Raw genomic sequence first — 23,735 nt, forward strand, 5'->3', positions numbered from 1 at the left:
GGAGGATTCCTGGAATCAAAAGGAAAGAAGCAGGAAATCCAGAACAGGATTTCTGGAGAACCAGGGAATTTATTGAAAGTTCCTGGAATTTTGCTGCCCTACCTGCAGTAATGGATCCCTTTTGAACCCTGATGTCCTTCATTTCAGAGGGCTAAACTAGGATTACCAACATGTCTCTCACCGTGAGATATGAGCCCAGCTGACATATAGGAGACTCCCAATAAACTAAAGCTCCACCACAGTACACATCTGCTTCACATACTGAATGGAGGGAGGGAGGGAGGGAGGGAGGGAGGGAGGGAGGGAGGGAGGGGGAGGGAGGGAGGGAGGGAGGGAGGGAGGGAGGGGGGGAGGGAGGGAGGGAGGGAGGGAGGGAGGGAGGGAGGGAGGGAGGGAGGGAGGGAGGGAGGGCACTGACAGGAGCTATGGGTCTATGGGAGAGAACGGTCATCTTGTGTGATCTCACCACTTTTCCCAACTGCATTGTTGGGTTTGGAGCTTGCCAGAAAGGCATTCCTTGTGCACGTGACATTAAAAATGTGAAACTTGATAATGCAGACAAGGGAAGCCTTTTTGCCATAACATATAGATTTGATTAACAAAACAAGACCAAATGTAATTTTCCATGCATATGTTACGGCAATAAGACACACGGATCTTGTGCTGCTCAGAGCCAGTAGACTATAGGAGATAGAGATGACAGTTTCAGTAGAGGGTTTGGGAACGACGGTGAAGATCTCCATTGTATCTGTTACATTGGACACGTATGTTTGCGACGCAAAAAGAACACGACCAATGGACACACCCTCAGCCTTGTTGGTCATGAATTGAACAGAGGTAAAACAACGCATAATGAGGGGGTTGTAAACAAAATGAGTGGTTAAGATCTGTCTGTCTGTTTATGATAATAATACAAAATGTGATCCAACTAAACAAGAAAACTGAGAGAGTAGCATTTAGACATTACAACACTTCACTTTCTGCCAATGGGCATATTGATATTGTAATGGATAGTCCACTGCACAGTCAACTGATTATAGTGGAGCACAGCCAGTATAACTACTGATTATAGTGGACCACAGCCAGTATAACTACTGATTATAGTGGACCACAGCCAGTATAACTACTGATTATAGTGGACCACAGCCAGTATAACTACTGATTATAGTGGACCACAGCCAGTATAACTACTGATTATAGTGGACCACAGCCAGTATAACTACTGATTATAGTGGACCACAGCCAGTATAACTACTGATTATAGTGGACCACAGCCAGTATAACTACTGATTATAGTGGACCACAGCCAGTATAACTACTGATTATAGTGGACCACAGCCAGTATTACTACTGATTATAGTGGAGCACAGCCAGTATTACTCCTGATTAACCACAGCCAGTATAACTACTGATTATAGTGGACCACAGACAGTATTACTACTGATTATAGTGGACCACAGCCAGTATAACTACTGATTATAGTGGACCACAGCCAGTATTACTACTGATTATAGTGGACCACAGCCAGTATAACTACTGATTATAGTGGACCACAGTCAGTATAACTACTGATTATAGTGGAGCACAGCCAGTATTACTCCTGATTAACCACAGCCAGTATAACAACTGATTATAGTGGACCACAGCCAGTATAACTACTGATTATAGTGGACCACAGACAGTATTACTACTGATTATAGTGGACCACAGCCAGTATTACTACTGATTATAGTGGACCACAGCCAGTATAACAACTGATTATAGTGGACCACAGCCAGTATAACAACTGATTATAGTGGACTACAGCCATTATAACTACTGATTATAGTGGACCACAGCCAGTATTACTACTGATTATAGTGGAGCACAGCCAGTATTACTCCTGATTAACCACAGCCAGTATAACTACTGATTATAGTGGACCACAGCCAGTATTACTACTGATTATAGTGGAGCACAGCCAGTATTACTCCTGATTAACCACAGCCAGTATAACTACTGATTATAGTGGACCACAGCCAGTATAACTACTGATTATAGTAGACCACAGCCAGTATTACTACTGGTTATAGTGGACCATAGCCAGTATAACTACTGATTATAGTGGACCACAGACAGTATAACTACTGATTATAGTGGAGCACAGCCAGTATGACTCCTGATTTACCACAGCCAGTATTACTACTGATTATAATGGACCACAGCCAGTATAACTACTGATTATAGTGGATCACAGCCAGTATAACTACTGATTATAGTGGACCACAGCCAGTATTACTACTGATTATAGTGGACCACAGCCAGTATTACTACTGATTATAGTGGACCACAGCCAGTATTACTACTGATTATAGTGGACCACAGCCAGTATTACTACTGATTATAGTGGGCCACAGCCAGTATTACTACTGATTATAGTGGACAACAGCCAGTATAACTACTGATTATAGTGGACTACAGCCAGTATAACTACTGATTATAGTGGACCACAGCCAGTATAACTACTGATTAAAGTGGACCACAGCCAGTATAACTACTGATTATAGTGGACCACAGCCAGTATAACTACTGATTATAGTGGACCACAGCCAGTATTACTACTGATTATAGTGGACCACAGCCAGTATTACTACTGATTATAGTGGACCACAGCCAGTACTCTCCCAAGGTACAAGATTACATGTCATGCAATCATCAAACCCTCTGTTTGGTTTCTAGTAGTTTGGGTCTGAGACAGACTCTAGAGTAATTCTAGGAGCACAATTACTGTTGGCTATTTCCTGTCACCACAAGTACGTGAGGCAGATTCTGACTCACATCCATATGCCTTCTGTTATTCAGTCTTTCCACCGAAACCAAACAAGCTAACCGAAAAATGCAAACGTCTGGTTCCCCATCAAATCAACATGTGAACATGTATCCTCTTTCATATTGAAACATAAACATATACTTCAGGGGGAAATAAAATACTTATTTTTTTCTAACTCAAAGTCATAAGGAGAGAGAGCTTAACTTTAAGCAAGTGTTACATTTTATCGATCAACAAGTAAGCTGTGTCTGATGTCAGGAACAGTCTTTCCAACTGTCACGCCAGAAATAATCTATCAAACCTGATATTGCTCTGAAGCAACCCATTCCAGTCCTGGATCAATTCAAATTTCCTTCATTTTACTGCACAAGTGCTGCCTCGGTCCACATGGGCAGGTTCTTCGTCTCCACCACAGAGATTCAACAGCCTCTATTAGCTGGGACCCCTCCACGGTCATTTTTTATCTGTGAACAAGCTAATTTTTGTAAGTTTTTGTCTATATCCCAGGCCAGACAGCTCTCGCATGGAATCTGTTGTTCGGCAGCCCGACCTGAAACACACTCAACCCCATTTTTCCATCGCCCATCATGAAGAGAAACTGAACAAAACCACAGTAAATTCAACACCCCTACTCGAAGCGTCTCCCTTTCTCTCCCAAGCACTCTCCATTTCTCTCTCACACTCGCTCTCTTCCTTTCTTTTAAACACTACTCTAAATCCTTCCATTTCTCTACAAAGAATATACACTACATTGGCTTGGAATATTTTCTGAATAAACAACTATGTGATTTTATGGCTGCCTGCATAAGCCACTCAAATGAATCAATTATTGAAACGTAACAAACTATACACACTATTGTTCTGTCTATTTGATCTTCCCCTCCCTGTTGCCTCACAACATCTGGCGGGATTGATTTTGTTCATGCATTTTACATTTCAAATAGCCTTGAAATTTCAAGCACATTGCAATGTCCTACGCTCAAGACAAAACTCTAGCCTAGGGATAAAATCTGCCGTGCGTTCACATCCAGCACTAATACTATTAAGCCAAAAGAGCCTAAAGTTCTGTACCGCAGTCAGAATAAACTGTAGCTTTATATTTGAAGTTGGGATCATGTTCTTTAGACCCTGGTCCATTGGAAGGGAGAGTGTAGGTGCTGAAAAGCCATGCAGTCTGCCCACTGCAGGTTTGTTTTAATGACATCATAATGACATCCCTAAGGGTCAGACAACAGCAGCTTGAAACCTTTATAAACATTGACAAATGCCAGATACAAATGTGGGATCTTAATTTGAGCCGGTTTGCTAAAGCAGGAAAATAATCCTGCAGCAACAGGACATTTGAATTATAATGTGGATTATACAGTATTTCATGGACATTTTTGTAGGAGTTTCAACATGGAAATTACACACTTCAGAAGCATTTTCAAACCTCAAATACACTACAAGTTTTACATTTCCTGCACTGCAGGAAAGTTCTCTGCCAACAGAGTGATCAAATTAAGATCCCACATCCGTAGGAGAGGGGCAAAAGGGGGAACCATTCATCCCAACGAGAGGGGGGATTCTCAGGGGCTATATCCTGAGGGAGGACAGTTACACAACTACTACTAACTACAGAACCTGAGTCACAGTAAGAATAAACCACCTCTTGACTTGGCCTGTAACCTTTATGATCATCGTTGATTCAATTCCCATGATGCATCCTTTTGGTTATTTTTTATTCCTAGCACAGTCTTGGCTCCACATCATCACCCCTCCCTGATGGAAGTGGCTGGTAAGTGCTCAGTATGGAGGCGGCCAGAATACACGCAGCTTTGAAGGTTTTTCACAGGTAACACTTTCCATATGCCTTCTCTGTCTTTCACATTCATCATCTCAGCACTTTTCATTTGTTTTGTTACAATTATTCTGTCCTCCTGCCACATCAACAGACTGAATTAGAGGGAAATGCACAGTATGCTCACTCAATTGATTTCCTTGGTGTGAGAATAGAAGGAACGTGAAGTCCAGGTCATCTAGACTGTCATCGTTTCTGCAACAGAGACTTGAGGTGAGCTGTGCTGGAGTGAGTTCCTCGCCATACTGGAGGCTCCACAGAAACGGCCAGCAGCATATGCAGGCCTAGGGCACATCACACCATACTGAATACAGTGCACTACCTTTGACCAGTGCACCATTGGCCCATGGTCAAAAGTAGCGCACTATATAGGGAATAGGGAACCATTTGGAATGCAAGCTGCGGGTCCAGGACGTGTTAAGGACCTGACAAATAATTTAAAGATACATTTTACATGTACATTATTTAGCAAATGCTCTTATCCAGAGCGACTTACAGTAGTGAGCGCATACATTTTCATTCGTACTGGTCCCACGTAGGACTTAAACCCACAACCCACAACCCTGGTATTGTAAGTGCCATGCTCTACCAACTGAGCCACACGTGGTTGAAACTCTAGCCTCCCAGAAAAGCCCACCACAAAGTGGTCAGTGTGTCTTGGCTTGGTGGAGTGAAAGCTGAGAGTCCTGGATGCTATATCAGCAAACTCAGAGATCCTGCTACTCCATGTCCATCAGGGGAGAAGTCAGCCGGCCGGCAGGGGCTCGGGCCTCCCCAATCAGCCTAACCTCCAAGACAGGCTGAGATGCATTCTGGGACCAGGAGCCATTCCCAATCGCAGCGCAAAGTCAAGGACCAGTCAAATATGTACCATTGTCCAAATCCTGGGGAAGGAATGCTGGCTAAAGTCAAGCTCCTGTCATTTTTTAATGAATGTAAAAGGGATGGATTCAGTGGAAAAAGGCGAAAGGCTGAGATTTTCACAGTACAAGACTCCTCTTTTGTTCCTGCCTGTACTGTATGCGTGACTGTTTCAAAAACTGTCTAATAGAGCCTAGTGGTTCTGCTTCATGGCAGCTCTGATGCCACTTCAAAGTCCATTTCATTGAAAGTGGGCCACAGTAAAGAACTAGGTCTGCACAACTCCTTGCACTCAGAAGTGCAACAGAAGGACACAATTATTGTGGACAAGAATATTAAATTACAGGCAAGCCCTCAGAAACAAGGTACAGGGCGAGAGGAGAGAGGAGAGAGAAGAATGACTTCATACCCCCCACACCCCCTACCAGTCCTGTGTGATCAAAGCCCCACGGAAGCAGCTTTGACTAGCTGACTAGCACTGGCCCTAACACAGTTCAGCTTGGTGACCTCTCACCCTATAGCTGGTGATTTCATCAGGTGATGCAGTAGCTGTGGTATTGTGGCAGCACTCTGGAGAAAACAGCTTGACCCCAAGACAAAGCACAATCACACAACATGATTACCAGCCTCCAGAGGGATGGAGTTGAGCTGAATGCTACTAAAAAGGCTATAGGAGTACCAGATATCTGACTCATCGCTCTCTCCTCTCTCTCTCTGTCTCTGGTTGTTTATTATTGCTGTCATTCTAAAGAGACAGCTTTTTGAAGAATCTCTCTGAGAACTGACAGAAGAGCAACTCATAACTTTGAAAATGCCATGTTTTTATTCAAAGCACCATTCAATGATTCAGGTATAGACCCAGGTTTTGTCATAGTACAGATACAAGCACTAAAGGATCTGAGTTTTAGGCCTACTGTGCTGTTGACACTTAGGACTGGTTCCCCAGACCCAGATTAAGCCTATCCTCCTGGTGCATCATGGTCAATGGAGAAAATCCATAACAAATGATTTTAGAAACCAGCCAATACAGTCCAAGAACAATGTACCTATTTTGGGAAGTCTCTGTTCTGCTTACCTTCAAGTGTGGTTCCTTTCCCCTTCAGCGGGTCTCCTAGGCCAGAGGAGTAGCGTGCGCTGACGGCCAGGTCGTACTCAGTGCCAGGCTGCAGGTTCTTCAGGAGGACGTTGGTGTTCTCTCCCTTCACTGACACCTCCTTCCTCTCGCCACCCGCCGATGGATGGAAATTGATACGGTACTGGAGAACGCGGCCCGGTGCCGCCGCCCACGACAGCTTCATGGTGGACATAGTCTCGTCGAATACCCGCAGGTCCCGTGGAGATCCCTGCCCTAAAAGAGAAGAGGCGGGGAAAGACACGCTGTCAATGAGGAGTCAATCAAGGTTGAAGTTGTTGGGCACAGTGTAGGTTCTGGCATATGACCAATTAACTCGGGTGTCTGTTATTACACTAGACAGATTGGAAAGACCACAAGTCTTCAAGTAATATAAAGGTTTTTGGAAAGGTACACGGTGAATAGCACAACAAGGGCATCATTGAAAAGAGGATTGAGGACAAAACATAAACCCATCTCGGAGTCAGCTGGGTGCTGGATGAGAAAGAGCCACAGGCTGGGATACGTTCTCCCCTTTAAACAAACAGCTGCTTCATTTAAAGGAGCTGGAACTGCTTTGAGTGCTGATAATCACTGAGAAGAATGGGGTTGCCGTGGTGAATAGGAGTAATTTTTGGTTCATTTTTCCGTCAGCCTCCTTTGCTCCTTTGGCTCCGGCGCTGTAAACTCCTGCATTTCTGATCAACATTTCACCACAAACACACACTCACATAGACCTCTGGTATGTATCAAAAAATATCCCCCTTAGAGGCTAACCCCTTTGTGATGTCTTCCATTGATTTCCCGCCAAAATATAATGACACAGTAAGATTTGGTAGAATATTAGCTCAGTAGATCATAAAGTAGAAAGAATTATCACTGGTTTGATGCAATAGGCATGTTCACACACCTTGACGATAAGTGTAACCGAGTTTGATTCGTAGCGTCACTCGCCAGCTTGAAATGTCTTAAATAGCTAGCGTAATTGTCTAAGAAGTTGTCAAGTGGGCGGTCATGTTTGTTAGCAATCACGCTAATGCTAGTTAGCAGCTTTCTTCAAACTAAACCCAGATACATAAAAATGGTATCCACAAATTCATATGACTCTGAGGAAGTAGATAAAGGGCCTCATTGCCAAAAACTATCCCTTTAAGCAAGCACAGTGTGACTGTTTCATAAGCAGATGCCTAGTCACCTTCTTTGGTGGTGCCATCGATCTGCATCTCTCCGCCAGTGCCTAACTGGTACTCTGCAGCCACCGTCACACGGTACGTCGTTAAGGGGTTGAGCTCCGGCAGCACGATGGTGGTCTCTTGGCCGACAGTGACTGTCTCTAGTCTCGCGCTGTCGCCCCTTACTGGTACATAGGTCAGACGGTACCGTACCACCGCTCCTGGTGCCGGCGCCCACGACACCAGGAAACTGTCTGTTGTTTCCTCGGACACTCTCAGGTTACTCACTGTTCCTTGTTCTATGATAAAGATATTGGGGTAAGAGGTCATACAAATATTAAAACAGAAGTTATGGCATTTGCTTCAAATTATTTCTCTGTTGGTATCTGTTGGTCTGATGGTACTGACCATCTAGTGTGGTCTCAAATCCATTCAGAGGGAAGCTGTCTCCTTGGGCGTACTGGGCAAAGACGTTGACCTCGTAGAGGGTGACGGGCGTGAGGTGAGGCAGCAAAGCGGTGAGGGTGTCCCCGGGCACAGACATGGACACAAAGTCCCCGTTGGTGTCAGCAGCCGGTCTGAACTGGATCAGGTAGGACAGGACGTTGAAGACATCGGTCTCCCAGGTAGCTCTGAAGCTCCTGGTGGCCACCTCAGAGAACGTTAATGACCTTGGTGGCAGTAAGCCTTCAGGAGATAGAAGAAGACTAAACATTAGGTCACAACACTCAGCATGCATCCCAAATGGCACCTTCATTCCTGTAATGACCTGTATAGAGAATAATAGAGTGCCATTTGAGACGGAACCTGAAAAACACAATAACATGATCTATATTCCATTAGTGAAAATCCCTGTATTGTTTTCTATGTTTACGGTACTCCATGTTGTCATAATAGATTCGTATATAAAGATTATATAAAGATTATGTCACAGGTAATCAAACCTTGTGTGAGTTGCACAATATACTGGCAGAGCTGAATGCTTTTTGGCAATGTAATGCAGAGTGACTAGTATTTGGCATTATATTTCCACACGGGAGTCCTCTTACTAACCCTGAGAGAGCAAGAGGTTGTGTGTAACACATTGGTAAACAGAAGATGACATCTTTGGAAAAGGGTATTGTGACAAAACAGAAGTAATTGCAAGCATATGCTGTATACTCATAGTATTTTGTCTTCTATTTCTCAGGTCAAGGACCATCAAGGCCAAGGTAGAGTGGAGTTATCTTCAAGAGTTATTCCCTCCAAAATGTCCAAAAAGGAGCAGTTGATCAAAATTTGATTGACTAAAAAATTGTAAAAAAGGTGAACAATTATGCCATAATTAATCAAATGAGCCAAGTATATGGTATTTCAAAACATGTTATTTGTTCAAAATCAAGAAATAATCAAAAACCTGAAAACTGACCAATGTTTAGGATGTAAGTTATACATTGGAAAACTTCTCTGCCTACTGCCATATGGAGCTGTGTGATACTGTGCAAAGTGTAAGCTTTACATTGATCCGTTTATATACAGTGTATCCCACTCTGGTGTAAATAGCTTGGCATATGAATCATATGAAACAAGATACATTGCCTACTGTAATTCAAAGAATGCTAGCACTTACTTTAGTATTGCAAAAATACTTTCTCTAAGCACTTCCATAAACATCTTAGACTTAGTAAGACTGGGTGCTGGGCCATTATCTACTGTGAGAATCTATGGCATTCATAAATATCCCCAATATTTATTGTTTGCAAGATGTTCTCTTTGGCTAAGGAATTTAACTTACTTACTGTGTAAAACCATTAGCTTGTAGGGCTGGGAATTACCAGGGACGTCACAATACTATATTATCAACATTTTTGTAATTACTTTTTAATTGTATTCATTTAACCTTTATTTAACTAGGCAGGTCAGTTAAGAACAAATTCTTATTTACAATGACAAATTCTTATTTACGACGATACCTTGGTGCCGATACGATATGTATTGCAATTTTCACTATTCTCATGATTCTATATGTATTGCGATCCAATACTGTGATTTTTTTGCGATACAATGTTCCAAACATATTGTTCACCATATGTCTGCTGCAGAGAGACAAGAGAGAGGATGAAAAAACAAGTTCTGATCAGTCATGGAAATAAGTGCTAAAAACAAATGAGCTCCCTATTTAAAAAGAAGATGGAGAACAAGCTATGAAGGAAAAATACTGGAGTTTTGGTGCAGGTACAGCCAACTAGCGCAAAATAAATATTGCGATATTGTCAAAACAATACGATACAATATATTGTCAAAAATAGTATCCCGATATATAACTATATAATTTTTTTATCTCATCACTATTAGCTTGACTTGAGTACACTTGGCCTGGGTTTACTGACTAACAACAGTGGCTCCATTATGCTGATATAGACAGGGTACTACTCACTTCTCTTCTTGATGTTGAGGAGCTCCTGCTCGATCCTCAGGCAGATGGACTGGGTGAGCTCCTTGGAGATCCTCTGGAAAGCATCAAAGTCTTCCACTGTGTACACATGGGTCTCCACGGGCTCGTTAGCAATGGCTTCCAGCTCAGATCTCACGGCATCCTTCACGCCCACGGCAAAGATCTCCACGTCCGCTTTCTTTAGCTTGGTGGCAGGGTCCTTGAAGGAGTCGGATGACTTCCCATCAGTGATGAGGATGGTGACGCGGGGCACGTTCGGCCGTGATCCTCGGTTGGCCAGGAAGACCTTCTCCCTGACGTAAGTCATGGCCCGGCCGGTGTTGGTGGAGCCGCCACGGTAGGGGAAAGTCCGGACGGCCTTGACCACAGCGCTCAGATCGCGGTGGGTGTTCAGGTAGAACTCAGTGTGAGCGTCCCTGCTGTACTGAACCAAGCTGATCTGAATCTTGTCTGGTCCGATGTCAAAGGAGTTCACCAGCACCTCCAGGAAAGATCTGACTTTAGCGAAGTTGGACAGTCCGATACTGTATGAGCCGTCGACCAGAATGACAACGTCGGCTTGCACGTCCACTCCAAGAGAACATTCTAGAAGAGGACACAAAAACATTTGTCATGCCATGACAAAATCAGACACTGAATGACTATAACATTCATATTCCTTACTAAAAGACCAAAGGATGTATTGTTGTAGGGTATACTCACCAAGGGACACCTTGACTGGCTCAGTCTTCTCCATGGCCATGATGGGCTCGCTGGGCGTGAGGCCCTTGAGGGCGAACAGGCTGATCTGGTACTCTGTGTCTGGAGACAGGCCCGTAACTGTTGCTGAGGTCTGGCCGGGGCTTACGTACAGCTCCTGGCGCTTGCTGCCGGCCATCATGGGGATCAGCTGGATCTTGTAACCCGACACATCTCCAAAGGAAGCGTCCCATGTCACCCTCATAGACTTGGAGGCCACCTCCACAACTTGGAGGTTTGATGCTGGTTCAATAACTGTAAATAAACAACCCCCAAAAAATGAATCAAGACAGAAGTAACTTTTTTTTTTAAACCTTTATTTTACTAGTCCAACGCTCTAACCACTAGGCTACCCTGCCACCCTAGGCTAACCTTCCTCCCATCCTCTCACCACCTGGAAATGTTTTGATCATCCATCTCTAAGCATTTCTAAGTTATCCATGCCAAAACCACTTCCAACATTCAAGTCTTAAAACAGCATTTTACCTTCCTCTCCACTGACGAGTGAGTTGAGTTGATCGTCCACCCCCGAGCACACATTGGTAATGAGCTCTTTCTGCACATCCTTGATAAGGTCAAAGTTCAAGACTTTATATACGTGTGTCCTGTAGGGGGTCGAAGCCATTTGTTTCAGCTCCTCATCATCTGCTCCTTTGATCCCTAAATTGGAAAAAGAACCAAAAAAGGGGTGTAAAATGTATACGGCCTCATAAAACTGAGGAAAATGTTCCATATCACCATTATAATTCTGATCTCCTGCCCGTTTCAGAAGGTTTACTCACTCACAGATAGGAGTCAACACCTATAAAGCCCAAATAAAGTCACCCCTATGAAGTCAATGACGGCACATGAAAATGATCCAGAATGTAGGAATTATTGTTTTATAGTTTCTTAGGTTTGAGTGCTATAAATGCTGAGTAAAACAAGTGATCTAAAGATATATGAAATGAAGCAGGAGGTCTCTCCTTCTTTTCCATATTTAAGAAGAACCAGCTGGATTCACTATGGAACATAGAACCATGTCATGACTTTAGCTGGAAAGAATGACAACGTGGGCAACATGTGGAAACCCCATCTGATACCATTCTAGCTGGTAGGTTTCTTAGTTTTCTTCCTTTCCTTTGTGATATGAATACTTCAACTTACTCTCATGACTATAGAATACATATAGACAGGATTATTAGTATTTATAAACTGGATGGTCGAGCCCTGAATGCTGATTGGCTGACAGCTGTGTTATATCAGACCCTATATACCATCGGTATGACAAAGCATGTATCTATACTGCTCTAATTATGTTGGTAACCAGTTTGTAATAGCAATAAGGCACCTAAGGGGTTTGTAGTATATGGCCAATATACCACGGCTAAGGGCTATATCCAGGCACTCCGTGTTGCGTCGTTCATAAGAACAGCCCTTAGCCATGGTATATTGGTCATATACCACACCTCCTCTGGCCTTATTTCTTAAATGTAACACATCAACAGGGTTAGATGATTGAAAGGTAGCCTGTAGTCACATACCCAACGTGAAGATCTCCACCCCCATGTTCTTGAGTTTCTTGGCGATCGCCTCCACAGGGTCTTGAGACTTCCCATCTGTGATAATCATGGCCACCTTGGGAAAGCCTTTCCTGGCACCATTTGCCTCAGTGAATGTGTTTTTCAGCAGATAGTCCATGGCCTCGCCTGTAACACAATGGCATGACAGCCCTTTCAGTTATTACATTGTTCATTTGATTCACTCTACCAACTGCAAAGAGTTATTCATAAAGAACTACAGCTTTGTGAGTTAGTATTATGCAAGAGGTAATGATATGATTATGCATTGTATAAGAGAGTGTAACCAGGTACTGATGGGACGGGTTAGGTACCTGTCATGGTGTTGCCACCCATGTAAGGTAGTGTGTTGATGGCTCTGAGAAGTTCGCCCCGTTTCATGTGCTGGTTGAGGTTAAACTCTGTCCTGGTATCAGTATGGTACTGGACCACACCTACCCTGGTCTTGTCCTCCCCAATCTCAAAGGCTCCCGCCATGGCAGAGATGAAGCTACGGATGTATTTAAAGTCTCTTCCAACGTTCCATGAACCATCAACCAGGAACACCAGATCTGTGATAGCACTGTAAGAACACTCTGAGAAAGAAGGAGTGGTAGAGGAGAGGAGCGAGGGAAAGGAACATTTTTAAAAATGGAAGAGGTAAACAATTTGACCTGAAGACACATTTTTTTTCCCAGAAGCCATATCATTGAGCAAAGAAAACAGAGTAAAGTGTGCTGTTGGTCAAGTATACACTGAGTATACAAAACATTAAGAACACCTGCTCTTTCCATGACATAGACTGACCAGGTGAATCCAGGTGAAAGCTATGATCCCTTATTGATGTCACCTGTTAAATCCACTTCAATCAGTGTAGATGAAGGGGAGGAGACAGGTTAAATAAGGATTTTGAAGCCTTGGGACAATTGAGACATGTATTGTGTATGTGTGCCATTCAGAGGTTGAATGGGCAAGACACAAAATGTAAGTGCCTTTGAACTGGGAATGGTAGTAAGTGCAAGGTGCACCGGTTTGAGTGTGTCAAGAACTGCAACACCGCCGGGTTTTTCACGCTCAACGGTTTCCCGTGTGTATCAAGAATGGTCCACAACCCAAAGGACAATGAGCCAATTTGACACAACTGTGGGAAGCATTGCAGTCAACATGGGCCAGCATCCCTGTGGAACGCTTCATAACCTTGTAGTCCATGCCCTGATGAATTGAGGCAGTTCTGTGGTCAAAGGGGTAACAACTCAATAATAGGACTGTTCCAGCGAACAGTAAAAGTAGCCTCCGGGGGAAAACTGCAGTCCAGCATTTTTTCCCCTTTGCAAAATGCATATCGTTATTGTACAATGAAAATGACCCTCTTAAAACTTGTATACTACACAGGAACTATGGAATATCAATTCATATATGTCAGATATGACACTAAGGTGATGAAGAGTGAATGCAATGAAAAATGTTTGTTATTGCCATCTTTTTTTGACAGGATACCATTGTCACTACCAAAATAGTCACTGTATTCATCAGGCTATTCATTTGACTTTTGTCTGACACGCTGGAGGACATACACCACCGGCACTAGACCAGAAGACGGTGTTAGCGATAGTGGCATCAACAGATCAAGTGCAGTCGGCAATAATCAGATTGATGTACTTAACTACTGCAAGCTAAGGTGGTACTTTGAGATAGAAGCCATCATAGTGGATAGTCTATTCCCTGTGTAGTGTACTACATTTGACCAGAGCCACAACGTGTGCTCCTTTGGGAATACTACATAAGATACAGTGACTGAATAGCTTTGGTTACCCTGGAGGATATTTTCCAGCTCTGTCTTTCTGGATAGGAATAAAGTCAGAGAGAGGGGTTTTCCCAAGCAGCAGTAAGCATGCATCATCTGTAGGGAGGCCACATTGCTCTTGTAAACAGCTGTATCTGTAATGGTTTCCACTTCTCTCAGCCTGGCTGTCTCAGGACCGGGCAGGCTACAGTACTCTTCAGCACCAACACCAGAGGCCCTGCACCCCCTGAAACAGCTGTTAGCTCCACACCCCTGACCACCACATTGAACATGTGCAAACTCCCTCACTTGGCATGACTGACAGCCTGGCTCTATGACAGGCAGCTTACCAACTTAGTTACCAATATTTTTCTAGATGTATATAGAATAACATGTCGAAACACCCTCCAATGACTGTTGACCACACATCAATGGAAAGAGCCCAGGCACAGTAAGATGAATAAAAAAGATTGTAGCCTATGAATAAACTGGAAAATGTTAACTGTTTAGTGTCAGAAAAAGCCAAGCAGGCAATGGACTTACTGACAGAGTCTGTGACCTGTGGTTTCCTGGGACCTCCTTGCGCTGTGCCACTTGATTGGACTGAAATACAAGATTAAATAGAGTAAAACTTGAGTCAAACAAACTACTGAAAGAATCAGCTAGTAGCATGAAACATTTTTTAAGTAAACATATTGTCGAATTTATACATAAAGATAGACATTGTGAAAGATTTAATGTGGGTGTCTCTAATAACCTCTAATCCACTTGCGGTCACAACGAGCAGGCAAGCAGCCGGCTCCCAAATTATAATGGACTGATGCAATTAGTTGCGGCAATTCTCTCTGTAATCCCTAAAGACCCTGGCTGGGCTGCTTAGGACTGTAGAATCAGAGGGCCGGTGCCAAAGAGGCTTCCCCGTGAAGCAGTCCATATTACATTACAGCATACTCTAATCACTGTTAGACTTGGGAGGTGGGGTTGCCTGTTAGGACCTATGAATTGTCATTCCTCTCTCTATACAGTCTGAATCATTCATCATTAGACTAAATAAGAAGCTGGGTCTGTATCCTAAATGGCACCCTATTCCCCATTGGCCTTGGTCAAAAGTAGTACACTACATAGGGAATAGGGTGCCATTTTGGACACAACCTGGGTATTGGTAAGTGACTCACTTCATTCACCAGTAGTCTTCATAAGATAATACATGTACCAGATGTGATGGTAAGTGACTCACTTGTGAGCTGTCCTGAGGTGGGCAAACTTTCCTCTGAGCCAGAGTATGAGATGATTGTTACTACATAGTCCATGTCTGGAGTAAGGTCTGTAATGGATGTCTTAGTGGTTGTGGCAGGGAGGGTTAAATCTTTTGTTGGTTTGTCTATGGAAATAACAAAGTACCAAGTTAGGAATAAAGCGTTATAGATAATTAATATAGCAACATATACCTTAGAAATCTTAGGCTTGGTGTGCAGTAAATGTTTAATTGCGGTGGATCCCACAATGAATTGGTCAGAACAGTAATTTCAGATATTTTGTTGTGTCAATGGCATTGATTGCTTGTTGTAAAGTACAGAGATAATGTTGCAGTGAAGGTAGAGATTGAGAGAGATTGCCTGCAGCAATACAGACCACACACCTGTGTCTGAGGCCACCTGTATCCTGAATCCTTCTATCCGTGTTAACGGCGCTTTCCATGTCATTTGCACTGTGTTCTCATTTAAAATCTTAAATCTCAAGTCTGAAGGTGGTTCAACTGCGAAAATAAAAAGTAGCCAATGTTAATTCCAGCATTTGCTAAATAAGTGTATTTATGATAAAACACAAGATGTAGGTAACTCATATCCCAACGATTAACACTTCAAGGTTGAAGTTATACTGTTCATTGTTGGGGCAAACAGCAAGAGATGACAATAACGACAACAAACATAACATTTGAGACTCGAGCAGCCATTTTCGAGAAAAATGACATTCGTTTGAGCTGTCCGGCCGTGTTTGTCCAAACACAGTCGACAACTCAAGCACGTGTAGTGGCAAGACGACAAACGGTGGCAAAAAAAATATCCAAGAGCACAATAAAAAAATGACATTGACAAACTAACATCTTACATGCTGATAAGGTCAACCCAACTCATGCCTAAACTGAGTCGACCGACAAAAACATACACCTTCCATAAAACTTGGTTGTGTAAAGGCCTACATGCAGCCATACATAGCCTTCAGTACATTGTTTATTTTTGATTGACCCATGTGTATGACTCCTATCCACTGCAAACCTCTTAAAAGAGTACACAATGAGCTTTATGACGCTTTGTACATATTTCCAAACCCGTCTAGCACTAAGTAGTGACAATCCACAATGGAAAAAAAGATTTACAAAGAAACAAATCAAATAGACAAGCCAAACAAACCATAAATGTGATTGGTCACAGTGAATGGACTGTCTGAAGATCATGCACATGTACATGAAAAGTTGTTTGTAACAACTTATGGAACCGGACAAAAGTTTCCATGTACAAGACGGACCAGAGAACATATTTGAGAAATATTTTTTAATGATATTCGTCTGTTGGGGGGGATGGGTTAAGTTAATGCTCTTTTGTCATAATCGCCTAAGAGTGTTATGAAGAGTAAAGTCTTAAGTAGCCTATATTGTAATAACAGAATGTCTAAAGAGATCTAAAATCACAAGTAAAGTAAATAAGACCACTGTATGTGTAGTGGCTAATGGTGATGAATGATGAAATCTGCTTGTTGATGAACTTTAACAAAATGGTGTATCAGTGCATAGTGGTGCATATCAGGGTTAGAATAGGATTGTAGTCTATATAAGGGTATTTTAAAAAGGGAAGCCTGTGGGGATCAGGAATATCATTCTAAAATATTATTGAAAAGCCATGACTCGGGACAAATTGAATGCAAATTTGCATAGCAAATGACCTGAGTGAAGCTTGTCCAGTACAGGATATCAAAAATGAGAACCACCAACCTGGCAGATCAACTCAAGGGCCATGGTCTGCTCCTTCTGTTTCCAAATGGGCCCATCATAATCATATAGTACTACCCACATTGTCCCCCTTAAGAAGCTCTTAATTAAAACACTTATGAACACAAACTCACACACAAATACTACAAGCAATTGCACGCAAGTCCTGCAGGCTCTTATTTTGTCTTATCTTGATTATTGTCCAGTCATGTGGTCGAGTGCTGCAAGGAAAGACCTAGTTAAGCTGCAGCTGGCACAGAACAGAGCGGCACGTCGTGCTCTTTATTTTAATCAGAGGGCTAATATTAGTACGATGCATGCCAGTCTCTTGAGGCTAAGAGTTTAGGAAAGACTGACTACATCACTTCTTCTTTTTATAAGAAATATCATTGTGTTGAAAATTCCAAATAGTTTGCATAGTCAACATACACACAGCTCTGATACACTTACCCCACCAGACATACAACCACCAGGGGTCTTTTCACAGTCCCCAAATCCAAAACAAATTCAAGAAAGCATACAGTATTATATAGAGACATTATTGCATGGAACTCCCTTCCGTCTCATATTGTTCAAATTAACAGCAAACTTGGTTTAAAATAACTGATAAAGCAACACCTCATGGCACAATGCCTTTCCCCTATTTGACCTAGATAGTTTGTGTGCATGTATTGATATGTACAGTAGGCTACGTGTGCAGTTATTTTATTGATGTAGTTCTGTCCTTGAGCTGTTCTTGTCTATTAATGCTTTGTATTATGTCATGTTTCATGTTTTGTGTGAACCCCAGGAAGAGTAGCTGCTGCTTTCTTCAACAGCTAATGGGAATCCTAATAAAACACCAAAAAAATACAAAATACCCACACACAACACACACACATCATCTCAATGATGAGTGAAAAGTTCATGTTCACACTTTATTTGGCTTGTCCAAATAGTCCATCAACAAACTATCTGTTGATGAGCAACTGCTTGCCAAATTTAAGATTAGGGTTGGGGTTATATTATGGGTTAGGGTAAAGATTAAGATTAGGTTTAGGATAAGGTTTAAAGTAAGGATTAAGGTTAGGGTTAGGTTTAGGATACGGGTTAAGGTAATGATTAAGGTTAGGGTTAGGTTTAGGTTTAGGATAAGGTTTAAGGTAAGGATTAAGGTTAGGGTTAGTTTTAGGATAAGGGTTAAGGTTAAGGTAAGGATTAAGGTTAGAGTTAGGTTTAGAATAAGGGTTAGGGTAAGGATTAAGGTTAGGTTTAGAATAAGGGTTAAGGTAAGGATTACGGTTAGGGTTAGGTTTAGGGGAAGGATTATGGTTAGGGTTAGGTTTAGGATAAGGATTAAGGTTAGGGTTAGGTTTAGGATAAGGGTTACGGTAAGGATTAAGGTTAGGGTTAGGGTTAGAATAAGGGTTAAGGTAAGGATTAAGGTTAGGGTTAGGGTTAGAATAAGGTTAAGGGTAAGGATTACGGTTAGGTTTAGAATAAGGGTTAGGGTAAGGGTAAGGATTAAGGTTAGGGCTAGAGCTGGGGTTAATAGATCGTTGAAATGTTACTGATAATCTGTAGAGCATCTACAGATGGATGGACTATCCAAATAAAGTGTTACCAAAATCATCTCAATGACAAAATAAAAGTGTTTAGTGTTGTTGCTGTTATGACTCTTTCTCTTCATTTCTGTTTTTTCCAAGTAGGTCAAGATTTTGGAAAATACCAAAAAAAGAAGGCTTCTCTTAAAAAATATGATATTCTAACAGACTATTTTACATTTTATAGTCTGATTGACCCCTGTAATCTGTCATTTATATCACTGGTCTTGGGAGCTTCAGAATAATGTTCTTTCTCAGTCTAACAGTTCCTGGAAAATAATGTTAGAGACACTTATATTTTGTGTTTCCGTTTCATCAGAGAAAAAAAGATCACGAGAAGGACAATTGGCTTCAAGCCCCGTTTTTCTCCGAATGAAAGTGGAGACATACAGTCGAGTTCTCGGTTAATTTGGAGAAAAAAATTACATCGTAGTTATAGTTTATCTATACATCCCTTACGGGCATTTCTTTTTTACCTGGTTCCTCTATTATGACCTAGTTCCTCTATCATGACCTAGTTCCTTAATCATTAACTAGTTCCTTTATCATTACCTAGTTCCTTTATCATTACCTAGCTACTTGATCTTTGCCTATTACCTTGATCATGACCTAGTTCCTTGATCATTGCCTAGTTCCTTGATCATTACCTAGATCCTTGATCATGACCTAGTTCCTTGATCATTGCCTAGTTCCTTGATCATTACCTAGATCCTTGATCATTACCTAGTTCATTGATCATTACCTAGTTCCTTTATCGTTACCTAGTTTCTTTATCATTGCCTAGTTTCTTTTTCATTGCCTAGTTCCTTGATCCTGACCTAGTTTCTTGATCATGACCTAGTTCCTTAATCATTACCTAGTTCCTTTATCATTACCTATTTCCTTGATCATGACCTAGTTCCTTTATCATTACCTAGTTCCTTTATCATTACCTATATTCTTGATCATGACCTAGTTCCTTTATCATTACCTAGTTCCCTGATCATTACCTAGTTCCTTTATCATTACCTAGCTCCTTGATCATTGCCTAGTTCCTTGATCATTGCCTAGTTCCTTGATCAGTACCTAGATCCTTGATCATGACCTAGTTCCTTGATCATTGCCTAGTTCCTTGATAATTACCTAGATCCTTGATCATTACCTAGTTCATTGATCATTACCTAGTTCCTTGATCATTACCTAGTTCCTTTATCATTACCTAGTTTCTTTATCGTTGCCTAGTTTCTTTTTCATTGCCTAGTTCCTTGATCCTGACCTAGTTTCTTGATCATGACCTAGTTCCTTAATCATTACCTAATTCCTTAATCATTACCTAGTTCCTTTATCATTACCTAGTTCCTTTATCATTACCTAGTTCCTTGATCATGACCTAGTTCCTTTATCATTACCTAGCTCCTATATCATTACCTAGATTCTTGATCATGACCTAGTTCCTTGATCCTGACCTAGTTCCTTGATCATTACCTAGTTCCTTTATTATTACCTAGCTCCTTTATCATTACCTAGTTCCTTGATCATTGCCTAGTTCCTTGATCATGACCTAGTTCCTTGATCATTGCCTAGTTCATTGATCATTGCCTAGTTCCTTGATCTCATTACCTAGTTCCTTGATCATTACCTAGTTCCTTGATCATTACCTAGTTTGTTGATCATTGCCTAGTTCCTTGATCATTACCTAGTTCCTTGATCATTACCTATTTCGTTGATCATTGCCTAGTTCCTTGATCATTACCTAGTTCGTTGATCATTACCTAGTTCCTTGATCTCATTACCTAGTTCCTTTATCATTACCTAGTTTCGTTATCATTGCCTAGTTTCTTTTTCATTGCATAGTTCCTTGATCATGACCTAGTTCCTTTATCATTACCTAGCTCCTTGATCATTGCCTAGTTCCTTGATCATGACCTAGTTCCTTGATCATTGCCTAGTTCCTTGATCATTATCTAGATCCTTGATCATTACCTAGTTCATTGATCATTGCCTAGTTCCTTGATCATTACCTAGTTCATTGATCATTACCTAGTTCCTTGATCTCATTACATAGTTCCTTGATCATTGCCTAGTTTCTTTATCATTACCTAGTTCATTGATCATTGGCTAGTTCCTTGATCTCATTACCTAGTTCCTTGATCATTACCTAGTTCCTTGATCATTACCTAGTTCCTTGATCATTGCCTAGTTCCTTGATCATCACCTAGTTCCTTGATCATTACCTAGTTCGTTGATCATTGCCTAGTTCCTTGATCATTACCTAGTTCCTTGATCATTACCTAGTTCATTGATCATTGCCTAGTTCGTTGATCATTGCCTAGTTCCTTGATCATTACCTAGTTCCTTGATCATTACCTAGTTCATTGATCATTACCTAGTTCCTTGATCATTACCTAGTTCCTTGATCATCACCTAGTTCCTTGATCTTTACCTAGTTTGTTGATCTCATTACCTAGTTCCTTTATCATTACCTAGTTCCTTTATCATTACCTAGTTCCTTTATCATTACCTAGTTCCTTTATTATTACCTAGTTCCTTTATCATTACCTAGTTCCTTTGTCATTACCTAGTTCCTTTATCATTACCTAGTTCCTTTATCATTACCTAGTTCCTTTATTATTACCTAGTTCCTTTATCATTAACTAGTTCATTGATCATTACCTAGTTCCTTGATCATCACCTAGTTCCTTGATCATTACCTAGTTCGTTGATCATTGCCTAGTTCGTTGATCATTACCTAGTTCCTTGATCATCACCTAGTTCCTTGATCATTACCTAGTTCCTTGATCATTGCCTAGTTCCTTGATCATTACCTAGTTCGTTGATCATTACCTAGTTTGTTGATCTCATTACCTAGTTCCTTTATCATTACCTAGTTCCTTTATCATTACCTAGTTCCTTTATCATTACCTAGTTCCTTTATCATTACCTAGTTCCTTTATTATTACCTAGTTCCTTTATCATTACCTAGTTCCTTTGTCATTACCTAGTTCCTTTATCATTACATTGTTCCCTTTAGGCTACTTCATTTTTGTACAGCTGAAATTCTTCCCGTCCCCAGAGAACTGCTGTATGCATACTAGATAAACTAAGAGAGAAATAAAAAATATCAAGCAAGTGCCCCTCCTAGCGTAAGAAGGACTTCACTGCAACTATCCATGCTTAGAGTTAGCCTTTCACTAACTTCCAGACCACTATGTTGGGTCCTGTTCCACTTTGAACTTTTAGATTTAAAAAAATCTATTTGAAACGCACTTTTTGATTGAAAAATATAATGTTGCATAATGTCCCAATGAATAGACAGACAAAATTGGATAAAAAGACAATTGAAATAGCCAAACTATACAAACACAACAAAAAGACAAGAATCCATAGGTCTATAAATGAATATATAGGTATACCGATGAATCCATAGGCCTACAGATGAATCCATAGGCCTACCGATGAATAATGTAGACATTTTCTTTCAGCAAACATTTATTAACAAAATTAAATTAAATGTGGTGAAAGTATTGCAATTTCACCATGAAGAGCTAAAGATCCGACACCATTAGATACAGTCGGAGGGAGAGAAATTGGGGGGTAAAGAGAGAGAGAGAGAGCGAGAGAGACGGGGAGGATGCACATTTTCATTCAGTTGTGTTTAATTAACTGTAGAAAAAATGGAGGTGAGGAGGGGGGAAAATGGCAGGTGAGGGATAACTTTACCTTGGGCCTCGACGGAGGATAGTAGCACTGCAAGGAAGGCAGCCGCTGCCAGAGACAGCCTTATCTTCATTTTGACTCTCTTTCTCTCTCTGGTTCAGCAGAACATGAATGAGGCTACAAAAAGAACGTGCAATTACGCACGCATCTCAGCAATGCTCCAACATTCCATATTCCATATAACATTCCAAACATTTAAATGCCATATAATCCCAAATAAACTATAGATGTGTGATATAGCAAGTGCATTCAAAGACAATGGAAAGACAATTGAACATCTAAACTACATTGTCTTATCATATGGGTCAAATTTAAACAGGGATTAAAAACAACGTAAGAAAACTCATCAACTTTTAATCGAAAATGGTCTCTTCTACACTTTTCTGTGGGATAAACGCGCTTCCTATTGTAGCCTATCTGATTAAAAAAAAGGCGGTCCCCGTTCAGTCAAGGCTTGCCTTGATGGAGATGGGAGTAGGCTAGAGCATGACTCAAAAGCTATAAACTATCCAACATGTACAAACTATATGAAAACCCAACCCGTGTCTCCAAGCACAAAAAAACAATATCGTGCAATATCGAACACAGTATAGACCACCAGTCCTAAGTGATAAATGTTTCCTTTCTTCTAAAATTACATTCTAATTTACTTCACACATTATGAATTAACCTGCATGTTTAAACCGCGAAGAATATTCCAACGCCAACCTATATGCCCAATGCACGCACATGAGTCCAAGACACACGGCATTTATGTTGTTGGGGGATAATTACGGGAAATAATTCATCTCAAAGACACCTTAACATAAAGACACCTTGACGAAAATGATCAATATGCAAATAATAAATAGAAAAATTCAGAGCACAATATTGGGATTGCCTACTTCCCTGGTCTCCAGATGAGCATAACTAATCTCCCTTTACCTCTCAGATAACCTAAACAGTAGTCCAATCCATAATTCCATATTCAATTCATTCAATACTGACCTGTGGAAATGAAGTTGTGCTGTCGCTCGTTTGATTTCAGAATACAAAACAGTAAAGCCTCTTTGGATATGCCCCTTCTGGTAATGATCGATATAAGTTTTACGGGAGGAGAATCAATATTCTAAGCACAGACGAAAACTCAGTTCTCCTCTTGCGGAGGTCACAGATCAGAAGCCTTTTTCCAAGTGGGAAGACTC

The 23,735-nt window shown here is 41.3% G+C and overlaps 1 protein-coding gene across 6 annotated transcripts in view; it reads right to left on the bottom strand.

Annotated features, from left to right (window-relative positions):
• LOC123990631 (collagen alpha-1(XII) chain-like) overlaps positions 1-23,735 on the bottom strand; it is a 94,889-nt gene extending 71,154 nt beyond the window's left edge. For 5 of the 6 annotated variants that reach the window (XM_046291275.1, XM_046291278.1, XM_046291277.1 and 2 more), the window contains exons 1-13: positions 23,539-23,735; positions 22,555-22,668; positions 15,926-16,042; positions 15,524-15,667; positions 14,830-14,889; positions 12,839-13,099; positions 12,489-12,653; positions 11,452-11,625; positions 10,930-11,220; positions 10,210-10,812; positions 8,202-8,480; positions 7,817-8,092; positions 6,586-6,858 (exon numbers count right to left, since the gene is read on the bottom strand). In XM_046291275.1, the coding sequence (XP_046147231.1) occupies positions 6,586-6,858; positions 7,817-8,092; positions 8,202-8,480; positions 10,210-10,812; positions 10,930-11,220; positions 11,452-11,625; positions 12,489-12,653; positions 12,839-13,099; positions 14,830-14,889; positions 15,524-15,667; positions 15,926-16,042; positions 22,555-22,624 (2,713 nt within the window). In that variant the 5' untranslated portion in view covers positions 22,625-22,668; positions 23,539-23,735. The remainder of the gene's footprint in view (positions 1-6,585; positions 6,859-7,816; positions 8,093-8,201; positions 8,481-10,209; positions 10,813-10,929; positions 11,221-11,451; positions 11,626-12,488; positions 12,654-12,838; positions 13,100-14,829; positions 14,890-15,523; positions 15,668-15,925; positions 16,043-22,554; positions 22,669-23,538) is intronic. The other variant, XM_046291279.1, reaches the window with a different exon arrangement.

Source organism: Oncorhynchus gorbuscha, linkage group LG12, assembly GCF_021184085.1.
Source record: "Oncorhynchus gorbuscha isolate QuinsamMale2020 ecotype Even-year linkage group LG12, OgorEven_v1.0, whole genome shotgun sequence".
Lineage (NCBI taxonomy): Eukaryota > Metazoa > Chordata > Actinopteri > Salmoniformes > Salmonidae > Oncorhynchus > Oncorhynchus gorbuscha.